The sequence below is a fragment of the Odocoileus virginianus genome, chromosome 11 (assembly GCF_023699985.2).
Source record: "Odocoileus virginianus isolate 20LAN1187 ecotype Illinois chromosome 11, Ovbor_1.2, whole genome shotgun sequence".
Lineage (NCBI taxonomy): Eukaryota > Metazoa > Chordata > Mammalia > Artiodactyla > Cervidae > Odocoileus > Odocoileus virginianus.
This window is the reverse complement of record NC_069684.1, coordinates 4,862,936-4,884,113: the sequence shown is the minus strand read 5'-3', so window position 1 is coordinate 4,884,113 and position 21,178 is coordinate 4,862,936. Positions and strand designations below refer to the sequence as shown.

The 21,178-nt window shown below is 37.5% G+C and overlaps 1 protein-coding gene across 3 annotated transcripts in view; it reads right to left on the bottom strand.

Annotated features, from left to right (window-relative positions):
* Positions 1 to 1,746: 1,746 nt before the first annotated feature.
* LOC110148106 (membrane cofactor protein-like) overlaps positions 1,747 to 21,178 on the bottom strand; it is a 100,164-nt gene continuing 80,732 nt past the window's right edge. For all 3 annotated transcript variants that reach the window (XM_070473851.1, XM_020910006.2, XM_070473850.1), the window contains one exon: positions 1,747 to 5,162. In XM_070473851.1, coding sequence (XP_070329952.1) covers positions 5,090 to 5,162 — 73 coding nt within the window. In that variant the 3' untranslated portion in view covers positions 1,747 to 5,089. The remainder of the gene's footprint in view (positions 5,163 to 21,178) is intronic.

The window sequence follows — 21,178 nt, the reverse complement described above, 5'->3', positions numbered from 1 at the left end:
AAGCAAGCAGAAAATAGCTAGTTAATTAAAACAAAATAAAAAATAGCTTCTGGGAATCCTCAATGATGGAAATCTGACCAATGTAAGAAAGGGACTGTCAGATGCCTTAATAGTCCACAGGAGGGCAGCAGCGCTAAGATTATAAAGCCTGACCATTCTAGGGTAGGCTTTTTCTGAATGGATGAGCCTGGAAAATGATGAAAGCCATGCAGGTTATGAAAAAAAAATGTGTGTGCCCTCACTCAATTTTGCAATATTTCTGGAAGTTAATAGACTATGTTAAATTCTTCTCTTGAGTACAAATATATACATTTTTAGTATACAAAATTATTCATTCTTGGTTACAATATTGCCAAGAATTAAAAAGTTTTAGAATGCCAGATTTGCCTATTTTCCTTAGACCTAGAATGTTCTTCAACAATTTAAATTTAAATTCCTGCCTACCCCAGCTGTCTTCAGAATTCTTGTATAGGACTTTTATTATTCACTTTAAAAGAACTCCCTGTGTATTTAATGCCAACTTAAAAAATATACTATAGTAGTCTGAAGTTAAAGAAAAAAATTGATAAAGCACATTTTAAAATTATAGCCAAACTAATGTTCATCCAGTGTGGATGTGTAGAAAGATTGCTTCTGTTTTATTTTGTTTTGCTTTTTAAACCACAGATAGTCTCCTTTGGTTAGCCAGGAAACAAGATTTTATTCAAGTTTCAGATTTTTTTTTATTTCTTTAATAAGCTGAATTGCAAAACCACAGTTATATTTTGTAATTATAATAATTTACCATATGTCTTTATAAGTTCATATGCAGAAGTGGACTCTGGGACTTGAAAACCACTAATGACATTCTCACACTTAACTATATATTATAATCACTTGGGAAGCTTATAATGATGCTTAGGTCACACTACAGGTCAAGGACATGACAAATCTCTGAGGGGTGGGATCCAGGCATTAGTAAAAATTCCTAGGATATTCCAGTGCACAGCTGTGGTTCAGAAAGACTGAGGATGGATGTCATAGTATAGCAATGAGATTCAAATCTGCCCAAAAAGCATTATTTTTTTTTTTACAGAATTTGAAACAAATTCCATTATTAGTTCTATACAGAAACATGCTATGCTTTCATGGTTGGAACTTGGGATTTTACTCAGCTATACGCATGCAATAACGTGATGTGGAAGATAGGTCTTCTACTAAACACGTGTTCTTAGACACTTAAATGTGGTTCTCTCAAGGCCGGGTGATCACAAAGACTATGAGAGCTGGGTAGAATTGCGGAAGTGCTGCGTGGAGCGCACTCCGTGAGCTGTGCCTTAAAAGATGCTCAGGGTCAGGCAGGAGACGAGGCGCTTCGGACAACGGTGAACTAGGATTTCCACAGAGAGCAGGGAGCAGATGGTCTAGCTGGACTGGGAGCAGGTTATCTGAAGAGCAGCAGAAAGAGGCGGCTTGGGAGCGAAAAGCTGGGATTTAGTGGTTCAAAGTCTTCGAGTATCACGAAAGAAACTTGAACTTCATGCTGTAGGTAATGTGGTGGGACTGAACACCTCTGGGCAGGAGAGGCCCAGGACCTGCTGGGAGAAGAGAAGCCTGAACATACTGCAGACTCTGAGATGCGAGGGGCAGCAGTGGCGACTGGGTGGGGGGGGGATGTTTAGAGAAGGTGGGTCCCATTAGAAGCATACTCTTATTTGAGTTAAAACACACTGGAAATCAATGCACCATTCCAAATGTAACTTCTCCAAAATGACACTTTATTTTTTAAATAGACTTGAAGATTCAATCCTCAAAAAAAATGAACAATACACAGACATTAGACCGCTGGGGATACTTTCTTGCAGTTTTAATACACCTTTGAACTCAAATACATGTTAGCCCTGTCATTTAATCAAACTTTCCTAGATAAAAGTTCCACCATATATTTAGGTAATTGACAAATAGAACATAATTTATATACATATATCAATCTCACTTATAAAAGAAACAACTATAAAAGTCAGTTTATTTTGATTAGCATAAAACTTTTGTTTGAAAAATTCCTCAGTCAGGGTTAAAAAGATAAATCATACAGTCACCCCTTGCTTCTAAGCAAGTGCTCCATTCTTGAAAAGGATGTGAAAATGGTTATAGTGAAACTTCAACTCTGTATTTATTTCAGAAACGCTGTTTATTTCTGCTCAAACTTACCTACCTACAGTGCCTCACCAGAGATGACAAAGGGAAGGACCTCAGATATGTCCCTAAGGAGAAAAGCAATATTTACTCGGGCCCACTCCTAAGTTCTCGTTTATGCCCTTCTCAAGGCGACATTTCTTTGGCCCAGTTTATGCTGCTACCTATAAAAGTCTGAAACACAATCTGAGTTAGAGCAGAGGTCATCCTCTTTGGCCGCTGGTGTGAGGACAGAGGAGAGGGCCAGGATCCATCCCACCCGCGTGTCCAGAGCCACCTGCACTGCTTTCTCTTCCCATCCCACTGCAGGCATGCACGCTCAGTCGTGTCCGACTCTTGCAATGCCATGGACTCTAGCCCGCCAGGCTCCCCTGTCCCTGGAATTCTCCAGGCAAGAACACAGCAGTGGATTGCCATTTCCTTCTCCACATTCCATTGTATGATGTACAGCAAATCCGCAAAGTCTGCTTTTCTGAAATACGGGGCTTCATTTTCACTCTGCCCTTCATAGATGAGGTGAGGAGCCCACAAAGACTCATGCAACTTGAGGTTATCTGATGCGGCCCTGCAGACTGCTGACGTTCACGTAACGTGTTTAAAGACAGACATCTCCTTTGTTAAAGTGGGGAGAGAAAACCACCTATAGCCAAAATTTAGACTGGATTCCTATTCTTTTAAAGAGTGGAATTCCTTGTTAAGAAAACGTCAAGCCCGCCGTGCTCACTTTGGCATTCCTGCTAGAGTCGGAGCCCTCTGTTCACAGAAGCCTGAAACTGATGCTGAATTCTTTTTGATTTCTTAGACTGGTTTATTGTTATTAAAAGGGTGAAGAACAAATGCCAGACATAAATTTTATTGCTTTTCTAAATCATCAGGAAGTTACAAATAATTTTTAAACACAGAATTTTACCCTACTACCCTAAGCATATTTTCCAGCAATATGCTTAGTTAAGGAAGTCAAACTTGTTCAGATTCCAAATCTGCAGTGTTGTCCTTTTTTCCTGTCTAAGGGCTGAAGTAGTGTACATATATTTCTAAAGGCTTTTTATGATAAACATATAAAATACATTTTGATGGTGTTAAATAATTACTCAATAATCAGCATTCATCTTTGAACAAAAATCCTTTCAAATTCACTTTCTTTAAGAAATAAAATGCAGTTTCATTTTGAATTATATTTCTCTGAGTTTGGAGGTTTTATTTTTAAAAAATTTCTTCACCTAATACTACCAGGGATGCTGTATTGACTTGCCCTATAAGTTCAACTGTTATTTGAGGGAAAACACACACAATGTTCAATTCCAAATTCCTACATGTTTCAGAAAAGTGTAAAGGATGGTATGTTCAAGCCACAGTAAAATACTAGCACTGTGACTTAATAGTTGCATTCATGAGACTAAAAAGAAACTGGAGAATAAACTTTGTGGATTATTATTCTCCTTCTATTTCATCGAGACATAACTGACATACAGGCATGACTTGGAGATATTGAGGGCTTGGTTCTAGACTACTGTGTTAAAGTGAGCATCTCAATAAAGCAAGTAGTATAAATGCTGCATTTCCCAGTTTCATGATTAAGCTATCCTTCAGTCTAAGTGTGCAGTTTTTTGTGTCTAACAAAAAAAGCACAAGTCTTAACTAAAAATAAGTTATCGCTAAGATTGCTAATCACCACCTGGGCCTTCGGTGAGTCATAGCAGTAACAGAAACGATAACTGAACACAGACCACCATCACAAACAGAAAAATAATTTTAAAAATTTGAATTATTGCAAGGATTACCAAAATGTGAAACAGATACATGAAATGAGCAAATGCTATTGGAAAAAATGGCACCAATAAATTTGTTCATACAGGGCTGCCATAAACCTTCAATTTGTTAAAAAAAAAAAAAAAAAGCAGTATCTGCAAAGTGCAACAAAGTGAAGAACAGGAAAATGAAGTATGCCTATATAACACTGTATAAGTTCATGGTGTATAGCTTGATTTGATAATGTATACATTGTGAAATAGTTACAATACATTTCTTAACACCCAATCATCCTTATGATTAGAAATGTTAAGATCTACTCTCTTAGCAATTAGCCAGTGCCGTCATTCCTTGGATCTGAGGCGGATTGGTTCCGGATCCCCCATCCTTCCCCAGCAAATAAAAATCTGAACGTGCAAGTCCTTTAACATGGCACAGCACCAGCAGCTCTCTTTATCTGGGAATGAGGAACTGTCGGATGTCAGCTGTACAATGTGGCATCGCTGATTATGGTCACCAAGCTGTGCATTGTGCTCAGTGCTTGTTTATAACGAATTTTGTACCTTTTGACACCCTTCACCCAGTTCCTCCATCATCCTTAGCCCCTGCCTCTGACAACTAGAAATCTGGTTCCTTTTCCTGTGAGTGTATACTTTTGGATTCCATGTATCATTGAGGTCATTCAGAATTTGTCTCTTTCTGTATGACTGATTCACTTAGTGTAATGCCTAGAGTTCTATAAATACTGTTGCAAATGACAGGTTTTCCTTATTTTTTGTGTTGAATGGTATTCCACTGTATGTGTATGTATATGTATGTATATACACTTGCATGTATGTGTGTGTATACATATACATATATATATAATCTATATATCTCACGTTTTATTTACCCATCCATCTGGCAGTGAACACTGAGATTTCTTTTATGTCACGGTTATTATAAATAATTCTGCAATACACAAGGGAGGTGCAGTTATCTTTTCCATATGGTGATTTTGTTTCCTTTGGGTATATACCTGTGGTGGAATTATAGGGTGGTGCTATTTTTAAGTTTTTGAGGAGCCTGTATACTGTTTTCCATAGTTGATGTATGAATTTACTGTAGATCTTAGCATGTTAGTATAATCAAAATATAAATTGATACATGGGTTTGTGGAAAATAATTAGCGCTTCTGTACTGCTGGACTGGTAGGTTTTTTCTGCTGAGTGGTGGGTCCAGCACCAACTCCCTTTTTCCTACAAGGAAAGACAAAAAGACAGCATCAGAGGTAAACATAGTTAAGTACAGAAATTAAATTCTAGCAGCCCATTTGGAACCAATGAAAAAAATGTATTTTCAACATGAAAAGTCACTGAACTGGGAAATGATTTCTTTCTTAAAAATGATTTTGTTTCTTTAAAATGGTTCCTTTAAAGAAATTTCAAATGTTCAATTAGTCTCACTCCAGAAATCCCCTTTCTATATCTGCATTATACTTTTCATTCCCTCTAAAATGAGAAATAGAGCAGTTGCATATATGCAGTAAATATCTCCTTATTTTAGTTTAGGACCAGTGGGAAAGGCTAGAGAGAAGCATGCATTTTCCCTAAAATGCAGTTTTAATTCTGGCTCTGAGATGAAACCTTTACAAAGATAATGATGTTGAGCATGTTAAAGTTCAGTAATGCCTCATTTATCCCTCACTGTAAGGAAATCATGTGTTCTGGTTAAGAGAGGCTCCTAAGTAACTAAAACTCACATCACACTGTTTTGGGTAACAATAGACAGCTTAATCATATCTATTATCCAAGTCTATCATTGTCCAAAGAAATATAATGTAAATCACATAGGTAATTTTGAATTTTCTAGAAGCTACATTTAAAAAAAAAACAAAAAGCAGGAAAGTTAGTTTTAATTATATCTTGCCTAATCTGGTATTCATGGAGTGTACATTTTTTGTATGAAGTCTTTGAATGTGATGTGTACTGTGCACTCAAGCTCATGTTACAAAGGATGAAACACTTTTGATGTCCTTGGGAGCCACTGGCTCTGGAGCTGGAAAACGCAATTCCACTCCCTGCTTAGGAAACTGCCTACAGCAGACAAAGTGAACGGTGAAAGTCGCTCAGTCGTGTCCGACTCTGCGACCCTATGGACTTGCACAGTTCATGGAATTCTCCAGGCCAGAATACTGCAGTGGGTATCTGTTCCCTGCTACAGGGGATCTTCCCAACCCAGGGATCAAACTCAGGTCTCCTGCACTGCAGGATGATTTTTTTTAATTTATTTAATTGGAGGCTAATTACAATATTGTAGTGTTTTTTGCCATACATTGACATGAATCAGCCATGGGTGTACATGTGTCCCCCGTCCTGAGCCCCCCTCCCACCTCCCTCCCCATCCCATCCCTCAGGGTCATCCCAGTGTACCAGCTCTGAACATCCTGTCTCGTGGATCGAACCTGGACTGACGATCTATTTCACATATGGTAATATACATGTTTCAGTGTTATTCTTTCAAATCATCCCACCCTCTCCTTCTCCCACAGAGTCCAAAAGTCTGTTCTTTACATTTGTGTCTCTTTGGCTGTCTCACATATAGGGTCATCGTTACCATCTTTCTAAATTCCATACGTATGTGTTAATATACTGTATTGGTGTTTTTCTTTCTGACTTACTTCACTCTATATAATGGGTTCCAAATGCATTCTTTTTAATAGCTGAGTAATATTCTCTTGTGTATATGTACCACAGCTTCCTTATCCATTCGTCTGCTGATGGGCATCTAGGTTGCTTCCATGTCCTGGCTACTGTCAACAGTGCTGCAATGAATTTTGGGGTACGTGTGTCTCTTTCAATTTTGGTTTCCTCGGTGTGTTTGCCCAGCAGTGGGATTGCTGGGTCATATGGCAGTTCTATTTCCAGTTTTTGAAGGAATCTCCACACTGTTCTCCATAGTGGCTGTACTAGTTTGCATTCCCACCAACAGTGAAAGAGGGTTCCCTTTTCTCCACACCCTCTCCAGCATTTATTGTTTGTAGACTTTTTGATAGCAGCCATTTTGACCAGAGTGAGATGGTACCTCATTGTGGTTTTGATTTGCATTTCTCTTATAATGAGTGATGTTGAGCATCATTTCATGTGTTTGTTAGCCATCTGTATGTCTTCTCTGGAGAAATGTCTATTTAGCTCTTTGGCCCATTTTTTGATTTGGTCATTTGTTTTTCTGGAATTGAGCTGCAAGAGTTGTTTGTATATTTTTGAGATTAATTCTTTGTCAATTGCTTCATTTGCTATTATTTTCTCCCATTCTGAAGGCTGTCTTTTCACCTTGCTTATAGTTTCCTTCGTTGTGCAAAAGCTTTTAAGTTTAATTAGGTCCCATTTGTTTATTTTTGCTTTTATTTCCATTACTCTGGGAGGTGGGTCATAGAGGATCCTGCTGTGATTTATGTCAGAGAGTGTTTTGCCTATGTTTTCCTCTAGTAGTTTTATACTTTCTGGTTTTCCATTTAGATCTTTAATCCAATTTGAGTTCATTTTTGTGTATGGTGTTAGAAAGTGTTCTAGTTTCATTCTTTTGCAAGTGGCTGACCAGTTTTCTCAGCACCAATTGTTAAAGAGATTGTCTTTTCTCCATTGTATATTCTTGCCTCCTTTGTCAAAGATAAGGTGTCCGTAGGTGCATGGATTTATCTCTGGGCTTTCTATTCTGTTCCACTGATCTATATTTCTGTCTTTGTGCCAGTACCATACTGTCTTGATGGCTGTAGCTTTATAGTATAGTCTGAAGTCAGGCAGATTAATTCCTCCAGTTCCGTTCTTCTTTCTCAAGATTGCTTTGACTATTTGAGGTTTTCTGTATTTCCATAAAATTTTGAAATTATTTGTTCTAGTTCTCTGAAAAATACCGCTGGTAGCTTGATAGGGATTGCATCGAATCTATAGATTGCTTTGGGTAGTATACTCATTTTCACTATATTGATTCTTCCAATCCAAGAACATGGTATATTTCTCCATCTATTTGTGTCATCTTTGATTTCTTTCATCAGTGTCCTATAGTTTTCTATATATAGGTCTTTTGTTTCTTTAGGTAGATTTATTCCTAAGTATTTTATTCTTTTCATTGCAATGGTGAATGGAATTGTTTCCTTAATTACTCTTTCTGTTTTCTCATTGTTAGTATATAGGGATGCAAGGGATTTCTGTATGTTAATTTTATATCTTTCAACTTTACTATATTCATTGATTAGCTCTAGTAATTTTCTAGTGATGTCTTTAGGATTTTCTATGTAAAGGATCATGTCCTCTGCAAACAGTGAGTTTTACTTCTTCTTTTCCAATCTGGATTCCTTTTATTTCTTTTTCTTCTATGATTCTTGTGGCTAAAATTTCCAAAACTATGTTGAATAGTAGTGGTGAGAGTGGGCACCCTTGTCTTGCTCCTGAGTTTAGGGAAAATGCTTTCAATTTTTCACCACTGAGGATAATGTTTGCTGTGGGTTTATCATATATGGCTTTTATTATGTTGAGGTATGTTCCTTCTATACCTGCTTTCTGGAGGGTTTTTTTTTATCATAAATGGATGTTGAATTTTGTCAAAGGCTTTCTCTGCATCTATTGAGATAATCATATGGGTTTTATCTTTCAATTTGTTAATGTGGTGTATCACATTGATTGATTTGTGAATACTGAAGAATCCTTGCATCCCTGAGATAAAGCCCACTTGGTCATGATGTATGATCTTTTTAATATGTTGTTGGATCCTGTTTGCTAGAATTTTGTTAAGGATTTTTGCATCTATGTTCATCAGTGATATTGGCCTGTAGTTTTCTTTTTTTGTGGCATCTTTGTCTGGTTTTGGTATTAGGGTGATGGTGGCCTCATAGAATGAGTTTGTAAGTTTACCTTCTTCTGCAAGTTTCTGGAAGAGTTTGAGTAGGATAGGTGTTAGCTCCTTTCTAAATATTTGGTAGAATTCACCTGTGAAGCCATCAGGTCCTGGGATTTTGTTGGAAGATTTCTGATTACAGTTTCAATTGCCGTGCTTGTGATGGGTCTGTTAAGATTTTCTATTTCTTCCTGGTTCAATTTTGGAAAGTTATACTTTTCTAAGAATTTGTCCATTTCCTCAAAGTTGTCCATTTTATTGGCATATAGTTGCTGATAGTAGTCTCTTATGATCCTGTGTATTTCTGTGTTGTCTGTTGTGATTTCTCCATTTTCATTTCTAATTTTGTTTATTTGGTTCTCCCTTTTTTTCTTGATGAGTCTGGCTAATAGTTTGTCTATTTTATTTATCTTCTCAAAGAACCAGCTTTTAGTTTTGTTGATTTTTGCTATAGTCTCCTTTGTTTCTCTTTCATTTATTTCTGCCCTAATTTTTATGATTTCTTTCCTTCTACTAACCCTGGGGTTCTTCATTTCTTCTTTTTCTAGTTGCTTTAGGTGTAAAGTTAGGTTATTTATTTGATTTTTCTCTTGTTTCTTGAAGTAAGCTTGTATTGCTATGAACCTTCCCCTTAGCACTGCTTTTACTGAATCCCATAGGTTTTGGGTTTTGTTTTCATTTTCATTTGTTTCTGTGCATATTTTGATTTTTTTTATTTCTTCTGTGATTTGTTGGTTATTCAGAAGTGTGTTGTTTAGCCTCCATATGTTTGTGTTTTTAATAGTTTTTTTTCCTGTAGTTTACATCTAATCTTACTGCATTGTGATCAGAAAAGATGCTTGAAATGATTTCAATTTTTTTGAATTTATTAAGGCTAGATTTATGGCCCAGGATGTGATCTATCCTGGAGAAGTTTCCGTGTGCACTTGAGAAAAAGGTGAAATTCATTGTTTTGGGGTGAATGTCCTATAGATATCAATTAGGTCTAACTGGTCCATTGTATCATTTAAGGTTTGTGTTTCCTTGCTAATTTTCTGTTTAGTTGATCTATCCATAGGTGTGAGTGGGGTATAAAGGTCTCCCACTATTATTGTGTTACTGTTAATTTCCCCTTTCATATTTGTTAGCATTTGCCTTACATATTGTGGTGCTCCTATGTTGGGTGCATATATATTTTAACTGTTATATCTTCTTCTTGGATTGATCATTTGATTATTATGTAGTGTCCTTCTCTGTCTCTTTTCATGTCCTTTATTTCAAGGTCTATTTTACCTGATATGGGTATTGTGACTCCTGCTTTCTTTTGGTCTCTATTTGCGTGGAATATCTTTTTCCAACCCTTCAATTTCAGTCTGTATGTGTCCCTTGTTTTGAGGTGGGTCTCTTGTAGACAGCATATATAAGGGTCTTGCTTTTGTATCCATTCAGCCAGTCTTTGTCTTTTGGTTGGGGCATTCAACCCATTTACATTTAAGGTAATTATTGATAGGTATGGTCCTGTTGCCATTTACTTTGTTGTTTTGGGTTCGCGTTTATACAACCTTTCTGTGTTTCCTGTCTAGAGAAGATCCTTTAGCATTTGTTGAAGAGCTGGTTTGGTGGTGCTGAATTCTTTCAGCTTTTGCTTGTCTGTAAAACTTTTGATTTTTCCTTCATATTTGAATGAGATCCTTGCTGGGTAGAGTAATCTGGGTTGTAGGTTATTCTCTTTCATTACTTCAAGTATGTCCTGCCATTCCCTTCTGGCCTGAAGAGTTTCTACTGAAAGATCAGCTGTTATCCTTATGGGAATCCCTTTGTGTGTTATTTGTTGTTTCTCCCTTGCTGCTTTTAATATTTTCTCTTTGTGCTTGATCTTTGTTAATTTGATTAATATGTGTCTTGGGGTGTTTCACCTTGGGACTTGGGTTTATCCTGTTTGGGACTCTATGGGTTTCTTGGACTTGGGTGGCTATTTCCTTCTCCATTTTAGGGAAGTTTTCAACTATTATCTCCTCAAGTATTTTCTTATGGCCTTTCTTTTTGTCTTCTTCTTCTGGGACTCCTATGATTTGAATGTTGGGGCGTTTCACATTGTCCCAGAGGTCTCTGAGGTTGTCCTCATTTATTTTGATTCTTTTTTCTTTTTTCCTCTCTGCTTCATTTATTTCCACCATTCTATCTTCCACCTCACTTATCCTATCTTCTGTGCAGGCAGATTCTTTACCAACTCAGCCACCAGGAAACCACAAAGGGAACCAAATGTGGACCCGTTGGTTATTTGCAGCGTGCCTGCCCCAGCAAACCCTTGGGGTGCCTGCCTCATGTAAGAGTTAACCGTGTTAATGCTGGAGACTTTAACATTTCCCTTGGTGGGAGAGGCATCACTATGAACCATCACTGTCATAGCACAGTACCTGTTCCATAGCTATTTTCTCAGGGTTATTGTGGAGAGAGATTAAATAGTTAGGCCTGATCACTATATTTTTCTAATGGAATCCTTTTTAAAAATAGTTATAAATAGAAATATAATATGTGAGAAAGATAAATAGCATTAATATAAACTTGAATATTCATTTGACATAACAATGTAGATATTTGAAGATGATTAAAATGTAAAACTGAATTACTAATTACAGCTTTGTTATATTACCTTCGGCATTTATTAACTTCAGGTATTTATAGATACTTGAAGCTCAGGGCCGGTCTGAAAACTATTTTCCTGGTTGACTTCAGCCCCAAAGGCATCCCTAGAGAACCTGGCAGATACATAGTGCTGGGTAGGCCCACATGGTCATTTTAGCTGGTATGTTTCGCCTTTCCCTCTGCCCCTGTGATCAAAGGCACCTCTGTGCTTTTACTATGAAGTTGCCCTTCTTATTACCCTTTGTAGAATCTGTTTCCAAACTTGTGATTATAATCTAGGGTAGGCCTCGCATTACCAGTGGAGGGAGGTGTATCTTCTTGTTACAGCTTTGCAGACACAATATTCTAGCACAAAAGAACTTCCACAAAAGATTTATAAGAGAATACTATCAAGCCCCAGTCTCCTGCACTGCAGGCAGATTCTTTACCATCTGAGCCAGCAGGGAAGCCCAAGAGAGAACACTATGAACAGTCATATGTCAACAAATTGGACAACCCAGAAGAAATGAACAAATTTCTAGAAACACAGAGCCCACGAAAGCTGAATCAAGAAGAAATAGATAATTTGAATAGTCCTATCACTAGAAGTAAAATATAATTTGCAACTTAAAAACTATCTTCAAACTAAAGTCCAGGACCCTGTGGCTTCACTGGGGAATTCTAACAAATGTACCAAGAGCTTACACAGGTCCTTCTCAAATTCTTCCAAAAGACTGAAGAGGAAGGAGCACTCCCAAAGTCATTCCATCACCCTGATACCAAAACCAGAGAAAGGCACTACCAAAAATGAAAACTGTAGGCCAGTATCTCTTTGAATATAGATGCAAAACTTCTCAACAAAATATTAGCAACCAAATTCAGCAACACATAGAAAGGATCATATACAATGACCAAGTTAGATTCACCCCAGGAGCACAAGAATGGTCCAACATATTAAATTAGTATGATATACCACATCAACAACAGAAGTGAAGGGGGAAAAAAAACACATAATCATCTCAATAGATGCACAAAAAGCATTTGATAAAATACAGCATCATTATAAAAACTCTTACTGAAGTGGAACTAGAAGGAACACATCTCAACATAATAAAAGGTACTTATGACAAACCTACAGCCAACATAATAGTCAATGGTGAAAAATCAAAAGCCTTCCCACTAATATCTGGAACAAGGCCCACTAATATCTGGAACAATGCCCACCCTGACCATTTGTATTCAATATAGTATTGGGATTCCTCGTCATAGCAATCATACAAGAAAAAAAAGTATCCTAATTGGAAGCTATAAAATTGTCATTCTATGCAGATAACAGGGTACAGTACTTATTATATACAGAAAACTCTAAAGAAACCACACAAAAGCTACTAGAACTGATAAACAAATTTAGCAAGGTAGCAGGGTACAAGGCTAGCATACAGAAATTGGTTACATTTCTTTACATTAACAATAAAATATTAGAAGAGTAAAAAAATCCCTTTTAAAATTATATCAGAAAGAATAAAATACTTAGAAATGAACCTAACCTAGTAAGTAAAAGACTTACATGCTGAGAACTATAAAAGATTGACAAGGGAAACTGAAGATGAGTTTAAAAAGAAATGGAAAGATATTCCATGCTCTTGAATTTGAAGAATGACTGGAGCAAAGAAAACCATGCCATTTATGAAGAGAAAATTACTACAAATTAGTGAAAACATTTGTTTTTTTGAAACCACACAGTCCAGTCATTCAGAACAAGACTGAGCGATAGCAAAGGAGAGGACAGAGGCCATGGATTCCAAGTCTGGAATGTATGGTAGAAGAACTGGCTGAGAAAGGAGACTGTAAGGGAAAAGGAGGGAGGTAGGAGATAGAGCCCATGAGAACAAATGGGCTACTCTAAAATTGAGAGTTAAGAAACAGAAAACTGTAGCAGAATATTTTAACCTTAGGACCATTTTTCATCAGGTATTAAAAATGATGTTTAGTGACTTTAAAAGTGACTACTACAGTGCTTTTGTACTTTGTGATGGAAGCTGCAGCAGGCAACTTTGTTCCCAAATCATCCTAAATACAAAATTACATCAAACCCATTTTCTATCCATGGTTAACAGCAATTTGGGATGACCTGCGCTCAGTATCCTACTTCCACAGTTATTCCTAAAAATAGAATACAGTCTTAATAAAGAAGTCTCTAAGGCAAAAACAACCAATTTAGGGAATGGGGAAAGATTATGGACATTCAACAGTGTAAAGAACATAATAGAAATCTTAACTTTTTTTTAAAGCTTAGTACTATCCACAACCGTTTTTAAAGCATATGTAGAGATGAAGAGTCTTTTAAAACTCTGATTATCTTAAGGAGGAGAAAAAATTGCCAATAATATTGATGATGCCTCTTCAGATTTCAAGAATATGGGCACATCAGTAATGATCTACACCCTAGTTTCTCAAAGCAAAATCCAGGCCCAGCAGCATCATTACTTGGGAGCTCATTAGAGATACAAGACATCAGGCTGTACACCAGACCTAATGAACCTGCAATTTAACAAGATGCTCTGTAACTGATGTAGATATTAAAGGAAGAGAAGCACTGTCCTAAATTCTAAAAGAGAAAGGCATACCTCCCCCACATTAGAGTCACTTCAGCTATTAAAATGATACAGAACTTAAAAGGGTCAGAGAGGGCTTCCAGTCTTAAAGTGAATGTAAAATTAAGCTGCTCCATAACACTGAATTTCTAGTTGCCCATGTTCCTGTCATGAATGGATAACATATATCCAAAAGTATTTGCATGTACAGTTGACCTTTGAAAAACAGGATCTTGAACTGTGCAGGTCCACTTGCAGCTGGGCTGTTTTCAATAGAAATGTACTATAGGATGGTGGGATCTGCAGCTGGTCGAATCGTAAATGCAGAGCCACGGACTGGCAGTGGACGCGGGAGAATAAAAGTAAAACTATGTGTATTTTCGACTGCACCTCTAATCACCTTGTAATCAAGAGTCAGCCATGCCTTATATTTTAGCAAAAGCAATTATTAATTACTCTTCCCACACTACTTTTTGAAAATATTTTTTCTTAAATTATGCTACTGCATATATGAAATTATGTTTCACTGGTTACAGATATAATATCTTCCAATATATTTTACAATTTTAGTGTGGCATTTTTTTGTTTTCTTTACAAAGATAATTTAGATATTATGTTGTAAAATATGGGCTTTTTTTTTAAAATTGAGAGATAGCACTGTCTTAGCTTTAGGTGTACTTATTATATATATATATATATATATATAAAATACTGCAAAATGAACATTACAATGTCTTGTAGATATCCAACACCATACATATGTACAGACTATTTTTTTCTTGTGATAAGAACCTTTTATACTCTCTTTAGAACTTTCAATATGCAATACAGTATACTAGAGTCACCGTGCAGTACATTACATCCCCATGACTTATAACTGGAAGTTTGTAACTTTTGACTTCTTTCACCTGATTTGCCAAACCTCCAGCTCCTGCCTCTGGCCCTACCTCTTTTCTCCATATATGAGCTTTTTTTTTTCCTCTTTTTTGAAAAACTCCACATATAAGTGAGATCATACAATATTTGTCTTTCTTTATCTGATTTATTTCACTTAGAAAAATGCCCTCAAGGTCCATGTCCATCCATATTGCTGCAAATGGCAAGATTTCATTCTTTGTTATGGCTTAATAATATTCTATTATCTATCTACCTACCTATCTCTCACATTTTCTTTATCCATTCATCCATTAATAGACACTTACATTGTTTCTGTACTAGGCTAATGAATAATGCTGCAATGAATATTGGGGTACAGATATCTTTTCAAGTTAGTGTTTTCATTTCCTTTGGGTAAATACCCAGAGTGGAACTGCTGCATTGTATGGTAGTTTTATTTTTTGTATTTTGAGGAACCTCGATTATGAGATGATATAACACTTGGGGTTTTGATTGGCATTTCCCTGATGATTAGTAATGTTGAGCATCTTTTCATGTAACTTTTGGTGATCTATATCTCTTTGGAAAATATCCATTCAGATCCTATTCCCATTTTAAATCACATTGTTTGATGTTTTACTACTGAGTAGTGTGAGTTCTTCATGTATTTTGGAAATATATATTATCTGCAACTATTTTCTTCCATTCAGTAGATTGCCCTTTCATTTTGTTGATGATTTCCTTTGCTGTACAGAAGCTTTTTTAGTTTGATGTGAAGTGAAGTCGCTCAGTCGTGTCCAGCTTCTTGCAACCACATGGACTATAGCCTACCAGGCTCCTCCATCCATGGGATTTTGTGCTGGAGTGGGTTGCCACTTACTTCTCAGGGGACCTTCCCAACCCAGGGATCAAACCCGGGTCTCCCGCATTGCAGGCAGACACTTCACTGGCTGAGTCACCAGGGAAGCCCTAGTTTGATGTAGCCCCTTGTTTATTTTTATTTTATTGCCTTTGCTATTGGTGTCAAAGTTAAAAAATATCATTGCTGAGATGGATATCAATGAGCTTCTGCTTACATTTTCTTCTAGGAGTTTTATGAGTTTAGGTCTTATGTTCAAGTCCTGAATCTACTTTGAGTTAATTTTCCTGGATGGTATAAGATGATAGTCCAGTTTTATTCTTTCGCATATAGCTGTTCAGTTTTCCTGACACCATAATGGACCATACGAGTGTCGGTTTATTTCAGGGCTCTCTATTCTGTCCCATTGATCTATGTGACTGCTTTTAGGCTAACACTGCATACGCATGTGCAGAGAATGCTGTTCTCTCTGAGCTTCTGAATTAGTCTGGGGAAATTCTGTCTACTTGTCAGGGCTTCACTTAGTCCTTGCCCTCCAGCACCTGTAGCTTTTAAACATCTCTTCCATCACTTTGTTTCTTAGAAATGTGAACCAAAGGAAATATGTAAAATGTTTCTATGTGTTTCAGAGGTAATTAAATTGAATATAATGAGCTAAAAAAAAATAAGATTTCTAGAGCATTATAATACAGTTTGAAACCATGGAGCATGGTCTCCAGCTGTTTTTTTTTTTTTTTTCCTTAAAATTGCTTTGACTATTTGTGGTCCTTTGGCTTATATGAAATTTTTAGGATTGTTTGTTCTATTTCCGTGAAAAATGCCCTTGGAATTTTGATAGGGATTACACTAAATCTATAGATTGCTTTGGTTAGTCTGAACATGTTAATAGTGTTAATTCTTCTGATCCAAGAACATGAAATATCTTTCCATTTATTTGTCTTCTTCAATTTCTTTAATTAATGACATAATTTTCTGTATACAGATCTTCCAGTTCCTTGGTTAAATACAGGTACTTTTTTTTGTTTTGATGTTATTGTAAATGAGGCTGTTTGATTAATTTCTCTTTCTCATAGTTTGCTGTTAAAGTAAGAGATGCAACAGATATCTGTGTGTTAATTTTGTATTTTGTAACTTTACTGAATTTTTTTATTAGCTCTAAAAGATCCCTGGCTTTTAAGGTTTTCTATATACAATATCATGTCTCCTGCAAATAGTGACAGTTTCACTTTTTCCTTTTGAATTTGTACGACATTTTTTTTCTTCTCTGATTTCTGTGGCTTGGTGTTCCAATTCTATGTTGAATAAAATGGCAATGTTGATGCTGAATAAAATGGTTTGTCTTGTTCCTGATATTAGAGTAAAAGTTTTAAGCTTTTAACTACTGATTATGATACTAGCTGTGAACCTGTCATTATGGCCTTTATTATATTCAGGTATGTACCTTTTGTACCCACTTAACTTAGAGTTTTTATCATAAATGGGCTAAATTTTGTCAAATGCTTTTTATGCATCTGTTGTAGGGAGCAGTGCTGCCCTTTGCTGGAGCAGCCATGAAGAGATATCACATGTCCAAGGTAAGAGGAACCCAAGGAAGACGGTAGGTGCTGAGAGAGGGCATCAGAGGGTAGACAGATTGAAACCACAATCACAGAAAACTAGCCAATCTGATCACATGGACCACAGCCTTGTCTAACTCAATGAAACTAAGCCATGCCATGTGGAGCGACCTGAGATGGTCGTGGTGGAGAGGTCTGACAGAATGTGGCCCACTGGAGAAGGCAGTGGCAAACCACTTCAGTATTCTTGCCTTGAGAACCTCATGAACAGCGTGAAAAGGCAAAAAGACAAGACACTGAAAGATGAACTCCCCAGGTCAGTAGGTGCCCAATATGCTACTGGAGATCAGTGGAGAAATAACGCCAGAAAGAATGAAGGGATAGAGCCAAAGCAAAAACAACACCCAGTTGTGGATGTGACTGGTGATAGAAGCAATGTCTGATGCTATAAAGAGAAATACTGCATAGGAACCTGGAATGTTAGGTCCATGAATCAAGGCAAATTGGAAGTGGTCAAACAGGAGATGGCAAGAGTGAACATCTACATTCTAGGAATCAGTGAACTAAAATGGACTGGAATGGGTGAATTTAACTCAGATGACCATTATATCTACTACTGTGGGCAGGAATCCCTTAGAAAAATGGAGTAGCCTTCATAGTCAACAATAGAGTCCAAAATGCAGTACTTGGATGCAATCTCAAAAATGACAGAATGATCTCTGTTCGTTTCCAAGGCAAACCATTCAATATCACAGTAATCCAAGCCTATGCCCCTACCAGTAACACTGAAGAAGCTGAAGTTCAATGGGTCTATGAAGAACTACAAGCCCTTCTATAACTAACACCCCAAAATCATTCAACATCACGGTAATCCAAGTCTATGCCCCAACCAATAGTGCTGAAGAAGCTAAAGTTGAATGGTTCTGTGAAAACCTACAAGACTTTCTAGAACTAACATCCCAAAAAGATGTCCTTTTCACTATAGGGGATTGGAATGCAAAAGTAGGAAGTCAAGAAACACCTGGAGTAACAGGCAAATTTGGCCTTGGGAGTACAGAATGAAGCAGGGCAAAGGCTAAGAGAGTTCTGCCAAGAAAACGCACTGGTCATAACAAACACCCCTTCCTATAACACAAGAGAAGACTCTACACATGGACATCACCAGATGGCCAACACTGAAATCCAATTGATTATATTCTTTGCAGCCAAAGATGGAGAAGCTCTATACAGTCAGCAAAAACAAGACCAGAAGCTGGCTGTGGCTCAGATCATGAACTCCTTATTACCAAATTCAGACTGAAATTGAAGAAAGTGGGGAAAACCACTAGACCATTCAGGTATGGCCTAAATCAAATCCCTTATGATTAAATAGTGGAAGTGAGAAATAGATTTAAGGGACTAAATCTGATAGACAGAGTGCTTGATGAACTATGGACAGAGGTTCGGGACATTGTACATCAAGACCATCCCCAAGAAAAAGAAATGCAAAAAACCAAAATGGCTGTCTGAGGAGGCCTTACAAATAGCTGTGAAAAGAAGAGAAGCAAAAAGCAAAGGAGAAAAGGAAAGATATACCCATTTGAATGCAGAGTTACAAAGAATAGCAAGGAGAGATAAGAAAGCCTTCCTCAGCGATCAATGCAAAGAAACAGAGGAAAACAATAGAATGGGAAAGACTAGAGATCTCTTCAAGAAAATTAGAGATACCAAGGGAACATTCCATGCAAAGATGGGCTCAATAAAGGACAGAAATGGTATGGACCTAACAGAAGAAGATATTCAGAAGAGGTGGCAAGAATACACAGAAGAACTGTACGAAAAAGATCTTCATGACCCAGATAATCACTATGGTGTGATCACTCACCTAGAGTCAGACATCCTGGAATGTGAAATCAAGTGGGCCTTAGGAAGCATCTCTACAAACAAAGCTAGTGGAGGTGATGGAATTCCAGTTGAGCTATTTCAAATCCTAAAAGATGATTCTGTGAAAGTGCCACACTCAGTATGTCAGCAAATTTGGAAAACTCAGCAGTGGCCACAGGACTGGAAAAGGTCAGGTTTCATTCCAATCCCAAAGAAAGGCAATGCCAAAAAATGCTCAAACTACCACACAATTGCCCTCATCTCACATGCTAGTAAAGTAATGCTCAAAATTCTTCAAGCCAGGCTTCAGCAATATGTGAACTGTGAACTTCCAGATGTTCAAGCTGGTTTTAGAAAAGGCAGAGGAACCAGATCAAATTGCCAACCTTTGCTGTATCATCAAAAAAGCAAGAGAGTTCCAGAAAAGGATCTATTCTGCTTTATTGACTATGCCAAAGCCTTTGACTGTGGCTCACAATAAACCGTGGGAAATTCTGAAAGAGATGGGAATATCAGACCACCTGAGCTGCCTCTTGAGAAACCTGTATGCAGGTCAGGAAGTAACAGTTAGAACTGGACATGGAACAATAGACTGGTTCCAAATAGGAAAAGGAGTCCGTCAAGGCTGTATATTGTCACCCTGCTTATTTAACTTATATGCAGAGTACATCATGAGAAACACTAGGCTGGATGAAGCACAAACTGGAATCAAGATTGCCAGGAGAAATATCAATAACCTCAGATATGCAGATGACACCACCCTTATGGCAGAAAGTGAAGAAGAACTGAAGAGCCTCTTGCTGAAAGTGAAAGAGGAGAGTGAAAAAGTTGGTTTAAAGCTCAACATTCAGAGAACTAAGGTCATGGGCATCTGGTCCTATCACTTCATGGCAAATAGATGGGGAAACAGTGGCAGATTTTCGTTTTGGGGACTCCAAAATCACTGCAGATGGTGACTGCAGCCATGAAATGAAAAGACACTTGCTCCTTGGATGGAAAGTTATGACCAACCTAGACAGCATATTAAAAAGCAGAGACATTACTCTCAACAAAGGTCCATCTAGTCAAGGCTGTGGTTTTTCCAGCCATGAAATGAAAAGACACTTGCTCCTTGGATGGAAAGTTATGACCAATCTAGACAGCATATTAAAAAGCAGAGACATTACTCTCAACAAAGGTCCATCTAGTCAAGGCTGTGGTTTTTCCAGCCATGAAATGAAAAGACACTTGCTCCTTGGATGGAAAGTTATGACCAACCTAGACAGCATATTGAAAAGCAGAGACATTACTCTGTCAACAAAGGTCCATCTAGTCAAGGCTGTGGTTTTTCCAGTAGTCATGTATGGATGTGAGAGTTGGACTATAAAGAAAGCTGAGCGCTGAAGAATTGATGCTTTTGAAGTGTGGTGTTGGAGAAGATTCTTGACAGTCCCTTGGACTGCAAGGAGATCCAACCAGTCCATCCTAAAGGAGATCAGTCCTGGGTGTTCATTGGAAGGACTGATGCTGAAGCTGAAACTCCAAAACTTTGGCCACCTGATGCGAAGAGCTGACTCATTGGAAAAGACCCTGATGCTGGGAAAGATTGAGGGCAGGAGGAGAAGGGGACAACAGAGGATGAGATGGTTGGATGGCATCACCGACTCGATGGACATGAGTTTGGGTGGACTCCAGGAGTTGGTGATAGACAAGGAAGCCTGGCTGCTGTGGTTCATGGGGTCGCAAAGAGTCGGACACGACTAATCAACTGAACTGAACTGATTGATAAGGTTGTATAACTTTTATTCTATATTTTGTTAATGTGGTGTAGCACATTGATTATTTTGCAGATGTGAACCATCCTTGCATCACTGCTACAAATTTTACTTGATCACAGTGTGTGATCCATTTAATGTTTGTTGAATTCTGTTAAAGATTTTTTATGCCTATGTTAATCAAGTTTATTAGCCATGACTTATTCCTAATATTTCATTAAACTGTGAATATTTCCTTAAAATTTGTTTTATGTTTAAAACCTCTATTTTCCTTAA